Genomic DNA, 11,946 nt, shown 5'->3' on the forward strand with positions numbered 1-11,946 from the left:
AGATCACATCTGAGAGAGGAGAGAGAGAGGAGAGAGGAGAGAGAGAAAGAGAAAGAGAAGAGAGAAAGTTGAATTTTGATATGTAAAAAAACGAGGTGGTGTTATTACTAAAAATGGTGAAAATGTCTTTTTATTAAGAATCATTGATATGGGCAATGAAATTTTGTTTTCATTAGATTGGGCATTGTTTTAGCTATTTTTGGGCATTTTTCCTTAAAAATAATCTTTGTAATTTTCCCAGTTTTGAAATTAAAATTAGGTTTTAGATTAAAGAAATAAATTGTCACTATGGAGCAAGGTATAGTTTACATCAGTATGTGTTCAGAAGTATTTGCTGAGTGGTTTCAGTATTTGCTTAACTGTAAAATGAAAGTATATATAGGAAACATTAGAGATTCAGAACAGAATATAAGAGAAAATTCTACAATGTGTTAATGCATGTGATGCATCAATTTTGTGCTAAAGTTGTAAAATGAGTCTTCAAAGTAGTAATATTAGTCATCGAAGTTGTAATATGAGTCCTTAAAATTATAAATTTTCTAGTTACAACATTAGTCATCATGTGTTTTTAAAGTGGTAAAATGTGTGTTTAAAGTGGTAATTGAGTCCTCATCTTCAAAGTAGTAATATTAGTCCTCGAAGTTGTAATATGAGTCCTTAAAATTATAAATTTTCTAGTTACAATATTAGTCATCATGTGTTTTTAAAGTGGTAAAATATGTGCTTAAAGTGGTAATTGAGTCCTCAAAGTGATTACAAAAATGTTGTTACATCTTTCAGGACTCAATTACCACTTTAAGGACACATGAGAATTAATGTTGTATCTAATTTTTTTTTACAACTTTAAGGACTCATTTTACAACTTGAGGACAGAATTGATGCATCATATGCATTAACACATCCTAGCCTTATCCGAATATAAGCTAGTTTTCTTTACTTAGACCATTGAATTTTGCAATAGAGACCTTTGTAATTCAAAATACAAAAATCTTCACTTTAGTTAATTACTTCGAAAATTTGTTTTCATTGATTCAAAGCTCACAAATTCTTCATTGAATTACAATTTTCAGATGTATCATGAAAATGGAATTATGCGAATAACTTTTATCATCTTCTTGTTTCTCTTGAGAGTAATAGTAGCTCCCTAATTTATTTATTTTTTTCAATTATGCAACAACTAACTGACATTTACAAGAATGACAAGATAAATTCCAGTTTCCAGGGCATAGTGATACTATTAGACATTTTAAACCAAAGGAGAAAGTTGTTGACATCTTTTCTTGACTTTCATTTTTATTTTTGAATTTTCTGGTCTTCTAGCTTTTATTTGTCTCACTGTTGTCCTTTCCATATTATTCATGTCAAACTTAGGGGTAGAAATGTTAGCCAAATCACCATCATCTTTCCTCTCCTTTGTCAGCTAATGGAGCCATTTCTAAACCATATCTAGAAGAATTTGGTGGAAAGCTTCTGTTAATCTCAAACCCATCTCGTATCCAAGTAATTAGTTTTCTGTCGTATAAGACGATTAGTTACATTGGCCGGTTGAATCACAACCCAAAAATCTTGATCACAAATTCACAACAACCAACACTAGAAAACATCAGCAATTGCCTGGGCAGCCTACCTAGATAGATAGAGGTCATGTGTAATGCATGCCATTTGGCTATGCACAGGGTTGGGAATTCCAAACTAAGCAGTTTTAAGGAAGTCGGACGTTTACAAAAGCTTGCTTGGTTTGCAATTGGAGATGACAAAGGCAGACGTTTGCAAGCTTTGCACTTGGACCAGGAGAAAGTCTTACACTCTTGTCTCTGTGCATGCGTTCAAGGTGCACTGCTAGTTACTATAGGCCCGCCCAATTCTTGAAGAAAGTCATGGATCTAGGATTCAAGTTGTGCAGAAAGTTAAAAGAACAAACCGTAATTGAAACATCATGGAACTACTTTCTGTTCTTGCAAAATTATATTAACACTAACGACTTGCAGTTCTGCACACCAAAGACACGTTCTTTTTGCACAAAATTACATCAAAGCTAAACACTTATTTTGCAATACAACATGTTTATGGAGTCAAAAAGGTTACATCAGGTTCCAACTTGTGTTTTAAGCTCGCAAGGAACATTGGAACAAAGCACATCACTTGCTGTTCATATTCCCCAGGCACACGTATTTAATCTGCAACAAAGGATGAAGAATTGCTTAAGCATCACATGTGGAAGTTGTATGATATCATGTCGTGCATGGACCTTGTTTATAGCATACAGTTTAATCTCTGTATCAATATGGCAGGAATAATAGAAAGAAATATATACCAATGAAGGACTACAGAAGAGAAATAAGCATACAAGGCATATGTAGGATCTATACAATCCTAAAGGGAACCACAAACAAGCAACTTTTACTCGCACTTCTGAGTTATGATATGGTGCTTTGTTTTTGAGGTTATATTACTCTCTGTAAACCTACTGAGTAAACAGGTTCTAACAGCTATCAACATTAACAATTTTATTACTCTTACAAGGATAATGAAAGGGGTATCCTTCAGTCCACTTACTTCCAAATATTCATCCATTCCATACTTGGAACCTTCTCGTCCAAGACCAGACTGCTTGACACCTCCAAAAGGAGCCACCTTCATTGAAATGGAAAATAACGCATTAATCAATCTGTAATTTGAAGCGAATAAATAAATTCAAAGTTGTTGGTAGATGCAATATAGGACCTACCTCTGTTGAAATTAACCCTTCATTGACACCAACAAGTCCATATTCAAGAGCTTCAGCAACACGCCATGATCGTTGTACACTATTTGTAAATATGTAAGCAGCTAACCCTGCATATGCATGCACAAGAATGTGAAGATAAAAGGAAGACATGATTTAAATGGATAAAGTATCATTTTCTCAAAGTTTTTAATGGGTATCAGAATATGAGCCGAAGTTCAAAAGATTACCTGCATTTGTATCATTAGCCATGCGGAGAGCGTCGTCCTCAGTTTTGAAACGCAAAACAGGTGCAACTGGTCCAAATACTTCCTCTCTGAACCAAGACAAAATGTTTAGTGCACAGGTAGACTTGCAGCCTTGCTTTAATCTTACCCACAATAATGAGTGCCGAGGTTTATTCATTTAACAATTAGATATTACGACAACTTGATTATCCAAATTAAGTATGGCTAAGATATTATTCAAAAAAAGAAAAAGAAAAAGATATGATACAATTTATTCGACAGTGTACCTTGCTATAATCATGTCACTCTTGACATCACTGAGAACTGTAGGCTCATAAAAGGTCATTCCAAGGCTATGCCTTTTGGCTCCAAGAACAACTTTTGCTCCCTTCAAAAGATCAATATAATAGAAAGCAAGTCAGGACTGAGTAGTGAGAAAAGTACCGTTCATTAATGTTGAAAAAAAACATGATCATGCGAGAACTGGTGAAATAGCAACATAACAGTTAAGTGCTTATAGGTTGATTACTTTTTCATCCAACAGTTCAAGTTCTAAGTTCTAACCCACGTTGAATGCCATACAGCACCACCATCAGAACAATTTCATTAGCAATGTAGAGACTAACGTACCTTTGATGTGGCATCTTTGACAAATGACTCAACCTGTAACAAATTCAAAAGAAAAAAAAATGAAAAGAGGATCACAAACAAAAAGATAACTACAATTTGGTATAGAAAACAAACCTTTTGTACTGCTGCTTCATTGATTAAAGGACCCTGCACAAAATGAAAACAATAAGTTAAACACATAATTCCTGGCTATATCAGCTAATCCAAGAATGTCGTATGGAACCCAGTAGAGCAAACCATAAAATTTGACAAACACTGCATGAACTACCTGGGTCACTCCTTCACTAAAGCCATGCCCAACTTGGAACTTCTGGACAGCTTTGGAAAAAGCATCCACAAATTTTTCATAGATACCTAAACAGAAGAAACAGCACTTAGTAACCAGCATAATTAAGTGCCATAAATTGCTAAGCCAAAAAACCAGAATTCTAACGTAACATGCGGTCAAAGCTTACTTTTACATAAGCATGATGTGTTATAATCAAACCTACCTCCAGTATGCATATATAAACATGTTTCTTTTTTTAAGTGAAAGAAAGACAACATTTAGCAAGATATTTAGTTTACATTCAAATTCAAAACAATACAAGTCCTTCAAATTCAAAACATTTTCGGTGTTACAAAGATCAGTAAGCATTGTGAAGTTAGCAGGCAGCAGCAACTTCACAATGTTTTACTACACTTCCCACAAGATAATGGGTGATGTCGATGATCAAACAACACCAAATAATGGTACGTATATATGAATCACAAATTATAAGTTGTCAATCAAAAGCATGAACAATTTAGACTACTTAAAAATCAAGAACATAATTAGATTACCGCAAACATTTTTCCATCAATCCAAAACCTAAATTTTTTTTTTGGTAATATACATCCAATGTATCTTAGCATCCTTACACAAGGTTGAGGGATCATTCACTTTACTAGAAATATTGTACAAATCAAACAGCAATATGGGTTTCAAACAGAAAGCATAAACGTTGTAAACTATTAGTTGAATGTGGTTCCATCATACCTTCTTGTACCATAATCCTATTAGCACAAACACATGTCTGTCCAGTATTACGGAACTTTGCTCCAAGCTGGAAAAGAAAAAAAGTCTCGCATGATTCAGCCAATGAATGTAACAAAAAGAAGGAATCCTTGAACCCAAATATACAGAGTAACAAGAGATATAAATGATCTCTCTACTAAGACAGTTACGATGTATACAGAATATTACTTACAGTTCCTTTTACTGCCACATCCAGATCTGCATCATCAAAGACTATGCAGGGTGCATTGCCACCAAGTTCAAGAGATACCTTAAATAACCAAGAAAAAAAGAAGAAGGTTTTAATCACATAATGGTTCATTGAGCCTCACAACAGCATATATTTTTGTCCTACAGCCTATATCTTTACCTTTTTAACAGTCCCAGCTGCACCAGCCATCAACTTCTTTCCAACTGCTGTTGAGCCTGTGAAAGTGATTTTTCTTACCTGAATGAGTTATATAAAAGACTCATGGTCAGTGTGTTACATTTATTATAACTACACACATCTCAACAGGAAAACAGCCATCATGGGTATATATAGTGTGAACCTGCGGACTTGCAAGTAAAGCGTCCCCAATTGCAGAAGCATTTCCCATTACTACATTCACCACACCCTATATCAGAAAGGGTAAATGCATTAGAAACGGAAGAGGGAACAAAATTCAACTGCAATGACCGATGACTGAACAACAAGATAAAGTGACATAAATTGGAAACCCAACAATCTTTAGAAATGATGTAAGATCAACAAGTAGCAACAACAGAGTAGTATACCATGACATGTCTCCTCATCCAGGTTTGTCTATTTCAGACTATTTAAAACAGGGATGCAGATTACTGAGAAGAAATTGATGATTTAGTCTCCATAAGGATTCTAGTCAATTATTCGTTATCTGCAGGGATTGAAGAGAAAACCCCACTTTCTATCATTATCACAGAAGTCCTTCCCGACATCAACAATTCATAAAACTATAGATACCTAAAGCTTTTATCTGTGCAATCTCTCAAATTCTAAAGCAACAGTCCAAGAAATCTAATTTTATTACCACTCATAAACTCTAATGATTCAACAGAACATAACACTTGTAGCAGAAAGCAAAAGGTTTACAGTCATTTCCAGCACAGAACAACAAATAACACTCCAATATTGCATACCAAGCTCATGAATAACAAATAATTAGCCAAGAGATGTCAAAGCAGGCTGCTGTAACAAAATCCCGCAAGGCCAAATAAAGCATCAACTCACTATGTACTTAATAAGTAACGAAGAAGGGTAAACGAAACATTACCGGCGGTATTCCAGCTTGCAGGGCAAGCTCAGCTGCTGCTAAGGCTGTGAGGGGTGTAAGTTCAGACGGTTTAATGACCACTGTACAGCCACATGCAAGAGCAGGACCAACCTGAAAAAAGTGAGAGAGAGAGAGAGAGAGAGAGAGAGAGAGAGAGAGAGAAGCAGAGATCTTGTAAATTATTTGTACATTAAAAAGGTTCGAAGGCTATTCTGCAACATCAAATAGTTTTTAAAACCACCTTGCGGGTAATCATAGCCAATGGGAAGTTCCAAGGAGTGATCGCACCAACAACACCTACAGGCTGCAAAAGATAATTTTATATGAGATACAAGTATAAAACAAATCCACTCCCCTGTCCTCCACCCAAATACTTTATACTAGACATCAATAATAGCAATCTTCAAAACCCTGCAGTTCCACTTTGTAGGGATTTATTGAGAATAATTATCATAAAGTTTCTATCCTTTGTTGGATGAAACTGGGATTGCAGTGGAATCATGGTTCTCCCCAACGGGGTCTTAGATGCCACGAGAACCATGATAATATATGACTGAGACAAAAATATTAAATATTTCCCAACAATTGATTATTGAATTAACAACTTATTAAAGAAACATATAATGTCACCTGCTTTAAGACAAGCAATCGTCGATCGGCAAGAGGTGATGGAATTATATCACCATATACACGTTTTGCCTCTTCAGCAAAGAACTCGATGAAGCCAGCTCCATAGGTCACCTGTAACATCAGAGGTCATGACATCTTGGTAAACACAAGTAAAATGCAATGCTAGAGGTAATTGCAAAATTTCTTATATAGAGTCTGAAATGTGATACCTCACCCATGGCTTCTTGTAAAGGTTTCCCTTGCTCCAGGGTAATGAGTTGTCCAAGTTCTTCCTTATGGGAAATGAGTAGATCGTACCTTAAATGATGGGAAGGCATAAGATTTTCAACAACTGTATAATATTTCCCAGCATCCTAATGCATATTGAAGAGTAACATAAAGAGCTCCCATAGAATATTATTCATACAACTTGGAAGTACAGAGTTCACCTTCAAACGACTCAACAACTAGTGCTCAGATATCCAAAACACTATCAACCACATTAGTTCAGGTAGAAAGTCTAAACGAGAACATTGCAAATTCAACACTAACATACAAGCGGACAAGAATTGCCTAACAAATGCAGCAAGAGTACTATCTAACAACACCAATATTCAATCATGGAAAATGCTGCTTGGGTTGTATATAATGATACTAATATCTTACACAAGTAAGAAATAAGTGGTTACTTCCCACCACTTAGCACTAAGCACTACACTGTATCAATCGTGATATGTTACACCAGAAAAATGGGATGATCTATCTTTATATATACTATTTCCACATAGATTCAAGGAAAAGCATATCCAGAGAATTTGTTATCGAAGCAGTTGAACATTGAAATCTGATAGACCAAGCAACAACCACATTCAATAATAATACTAATAATAATAAAAAAAAGTAGTAATAATAATAATCCAAATAATAATGCAAATAATATGACCAAATTCGCAGATAATGACAGAAACACAACAACAGTCTGTTAAGTACTTCCTCTGTTAACTTTGTAGTTTGTACTTCAAATACTGATTAAGCTTGCATAGCATTTAGGAAGAATCCCTACTACAAAAACAGAGCAGATGAATTATTTTACAAAGAGATCAAGAGAACCAGGGCAGGGATTATACCATTTCCTTAAACACTTGCTCCTTTCAACACTAGTGACCTTGCTCCACGCTATAGACAGACAAAAGTTTAAATACTTGAATTAGTAACCGAAATTTTCACAACTGCTGTGTTAAATATGATCGAATATAATTAATATATATATATATATTATACACTAAATACAATATAGTTCCTTTTACGCTAATTTGAGTAAATAAATCTACAAATATCTAATTTGAAGTTTTTAACAAATGTTGGAGAGGTCAAAAGGCTCATACAACTGAATGCATTGTAGGCTGCAGATATTGCATCATTTGTCTCATTTTGACCCATGCATGGGACGGTTGTTATGACATCACCAGTTGCTGGGTTGTGAACCTACAATGATATGAAATTGAGGCGATATCAGAAAATTGACAAGATTAAGTTTTATATAAAAGAAAAGAAAAAAAAGCGAAGTGCAGCGAAAGGTTGGTAAGGGGACCTAGTGCAGCGAAAGGTTATAACAAATTCTTGTAAGCAATAGAGGTGCTCCTTCATTCTTTTAAGCACAAAAAACAATTAATGAAAAAGATATGAAGCACGATAGACTAGATAACAAGTGTAGACTTTATTGTAAATATCATCTAAACGCATAAGCATTAGAGGAAAGGAAAATGGTCTTCATTCATACCTCTATAGTTTTCCCATCATATGCATCAGACCATTTCCCTCCAATAAGAGCCTGACTACGTAATAGACCAGCATCAACAAGCCGAGAAGCAAAGCCCTTTGCGTCCATGCTAAGCTGACATCCATTTAAGCAATCAAATATCATTACATCCAAGAATATTGGTATGACAAAAAAAAGAACTTAAGAATAAATACTATAGAGGAAAAACTCCACAGGTTTTCTCAATTTGCAAGTGCGCTTTTAACTATCAACTTTAAATTTTGAAGTGTGAATGGTTTCAAAAGCAAGGGACACTTGATAAAGTATATTAGCAGTTTGTGGTTCCAATCTAAACGTGGGTATCTTCAACCTCCAAAATCCTTTCAACATCTATAGTTAATCCAACCCATTATTTTCACACAGGCCCATATTTGATCACACAAAAAAAAAACATAGCAAAATTTCAAAGTCAAAAACCAGAACACTGCTCGCCAAGGTGATTAACCTTAATTGAAACTGTTCTTCAATTTTAACCATAGATCAACATGCACAATCAAAACAAACACACACTTATACATACATATATGGATAGGCTGGAGCGGGGGATAAAAACCATCACTTACTAGTGTAAGCAGACCTGTCTTTGATCACAGACAACATTCAAAGGCTTTTCTAGAAAAATAGAAAAGAAAAATCAAGACCCAGAACACAAGTTGCCAACCTGATCAATCTTAATCAAATTGATCTTCAATTACTAACCAAACCTAACTCAAGTTATAACTCAAGTTCAACAGTTCATTATCTCACCCCCCAGCATACACAGTCAAAAGACTCAAAAGTCAAAACAAACACACAAGTGACACAACATCCAAAGTTAATTCAACTCATTATTTCCACACATACCCAGCTTTGATCACAAAACAACAATCAAAGGGTGATCTAGAGACATACACAAATTTCAAAATTAAAACCCAGACCAATAATGTCAACCTGATCAATCTTTTGACCTTCAATATCTATCAAAACCCAACTAAAATTAAAAAAAGTTCATTCCTTTCATCAAAATTCACAATCAAAACAATCACACACTCATACAGTCACATAAATGAATAGAATTGATCTCCAGTTTCTACCAAAACCCAACTCAAATTGAAAAGGGTTCACTCTTTTTCACCACAATTATTTTCAAACACGCCCCATCTTTGATCACAAACACAACAAAATCGAAAGGGTGTTTCTAGAAACATTCAGAAATTTCAAGATCAGAACCCAGAACACAATTTGTATGTTCTATCAACATAGCAATAGCATTCAGTTCCCAACAAAAACACCAACTCAAATTGACAAAAGAGTTCAAACCTTTCACCAACATTCACAATCAAAACACTCCCACACACATAACCAAACAGACTCAACAGAGAAACACAAAAACCATTACTTACTCTCACTCACTAGTCCTTAAGTCGCAGTGTGAGGCTCTGATTATGTGTTTTTCGCTTACGAATATAAAACACATAATCAGAGATGACTTGGGGGTTTACCTGGCGAACTGAGAGAGGAGTTGGGGATTGCATGGAAGACAAATGTGAAACGACCCCGAAGGATCGAGCTGCCACCATGCGTGACGCCATCATCAGTGTCATCTATCTTGTCTCTTCCCTTATTCTTCTTCTTCGACTTCGAGGGAACTCTCTGGTCTATACTCTGTTCAACAGCTCCAGTCCAGACTCTCACTCGCTGAAACTCTGTCCTTTCAGTTTTGACGATTTGTTGCACCCTCTGGCAGTCTGGCGTTTGTCGAAAAAAAAAAATAGTTTAATCCTAACAGGTGTATTATCCGTTGATAGCAGCCTCTGGTTGTAGAACATTACATAGTACCGATTAAAAGTTTTAATTATAGAATACATTGGAAACCTGACCTAGTACAATACAATTTCCGAATACAATACAGAAATTAGTTGAGTCCAAACTTAGCTTGGATGACTGCGTCCAAACTCAATCTTATTCGTATATGTTGGTTCTTGTAAATTCATGACTGAACCGTCTATCTACTTGTTTAACAACGATCGTCATTTTGTCTAGTGTTACCTATTCTTTTACTGTTTTTTCATTTGGTAAGTTTCTGTATCGACTGATAGCTACTGATCAACTCCAATTGATCACCCCAGTTCATTCTAATACCTTGGTCATATTCTGTTTTTGTTTGCCGTGACCAAAAGTTGTGTAATTCACAAAGCTTCATAAATGGTGTGCTATATGTTAATTCCACTGATCGTTTTTTTTTTTTAACTTTCTCTTCTTTAGATAGATGTGCTATTCAAATATCCATTTTTCAAGTACTTTTGTACAACTTAAATTCCGCAGACAACTTTAAAATACTAATTCAAAGTGTAAAGTTTTAGCAAGACCTATTACGATATCAATTTTCCTCATGGAAACAAAAAAACCCTATTACAACAGGTTTTATAGATGATACAAACTGGCAGACAACATCCATGATCGAGTCTAAATGAAGATTGGAAAATAGATGATAGTTACCAGATGATAATGCTAACATCAGTTACATCACACTAAATTAAGGGGCCATCATGCTTCTATAGTTCTATTCATACATTTTTGCAGATAATGGTCTTCCTTAAAAACAAAATATGCCAAATTATCTTTAGTTTAACGTAGGAATCTCGTATTCTCGTTGCTTTGAGAAGTAGTAAAGCTAGCCTACTTAATTTGACACTTCAATATAAGTTTTCAGTAGTCGTATTTGGACCTGGCCAGGTATATACAGTAATACATATCCCAAGTAAGTGAAACCCAGAACTCCTTATCGAAAATAATTGTAGCATTGGTTGGGGTGTGAATGTGGAACAAGAACCTTTAAAGAGGAAGACCAACAAATATTACTTTCATAAAACGATTAGGGTCTCTCGCTCATTGATGTTTCCCTCGTTTTGATGGCTTTAAAATCCTTGTTTTTAATGAAATTGTCATTTTCCTGAGTCAATATCCATAATAAGGTTCACGAGAGTATCCACGTTACCAGCAGAATAATGGTTCACGCACACATACTTTAATACATGTGAGACATAGCGGATTACAGTGTCAACAAGTTAAAACTCACGATGCACTCACAAATTGGATTTCCACAATGCCAAACTAATCTTTAATTTTTCACGCATTCACACAGGCCTAAAAGCCCCTCACACCTGCTGGCCACAAACTAGTAAGAGTTAGATTTTAAACTCTAGACATAGGGGTTCCATACTAAGCAGCTCGAACAATTTTACCACACCAAATGGTTTAATGCGTATGACAAATAAAAGTGGTTTAATGTGGCACTTCTTGACAATAAAATTACATGACAAAAAGTTGAATTATCAACTATCAAAATGATAAGATTATTCTCCAACACAAAAAATAAAGGAAAAAATTCAGTTTACTACCCTGAACTTTAGGTCTAAAATCAGTTTGATACCTCATCTTTTTTTTAATTAGTTTCATACCTAAACTTTCAAAATGACATCAATCTCGACTAAAATGACTAAAATAGCCCTGGTTAATCGTTTTACCTTCTCTCTCTCTCTCCCCCTACCTCCAAATCCACCACATGGCCAACGTCGGCATCCACCCCTACCACCAGCAATGGGCCCCGGCGGCAGCCCCTCCTCCTC

General features: G+C 35.3%; 1 protein-coding gene across 1 annotated transcript; it reads right to left on the minus strand.

The window, feature by feature from the left end:
• Positions 1 to 1,917: 1,917 nt before the first annotated feature.
• Positions 1,918 to 10,067, minus strand: LOC101300512 (succinate-semialdehyde dehydrogenase, mitochondrial-like). The gene is made up of 20 exons (XM_004293749.1): positions 9,820 to 10,067; positions 8,300 to 8,413; positions 7,905 to 8,004; positions 7,647 to 7,695; positions 6,750 to 6,837; positions 6,541 to 6,651; positions 6,152 to 6,214; positions 5,911 to 6,021; positions 5,170 to 5,235; positions 4,989 to 5,066; positions 4,812 to 4,889; positions 4,601 to 4,667; positions 3,851 to 3,936; positions 3,697 to 3,729; positions 3,583 to 3,615; positions 3,240 to 3,340; positions 2,956 to 3,041; positions 2,729 to 2,835; positions 2,557 to 2,634; positions 1,918 to 2,177 (listed from the first exon to the last, which is right to left on the minus strand). The coding sequence occupies exons 1-20, from the start codon at positions 9,919 to 9,921 to the stop codon at positions 2,139 to 2,141; spliced, it is 1,590 nt and encodes a 529-aa protein (XP_004293797.1). The 5' UTR covers positions 9,922 to 10,067; the 3' UTR covers positions 1,918 to 2,138.
• Between the last annotated feature and the right edge of the window lie 1,879 nt (positions 10,068 to 11,946).

The sequence above is a fragment of the Fragaria vesca genome, linkage group LG3, assembly GCF_000184155.1.
Source record: "Fragaria vesca subsp. vesca linkage group LG3, FraVesHawaii_1.0, whole genome shotgun sequence".
NCBI lineage: Eukaryota > Viridiplantae > Streptophyta > Magnoliopsida > Rosales > Rosaceae > Fragaria > Fragaria vesca.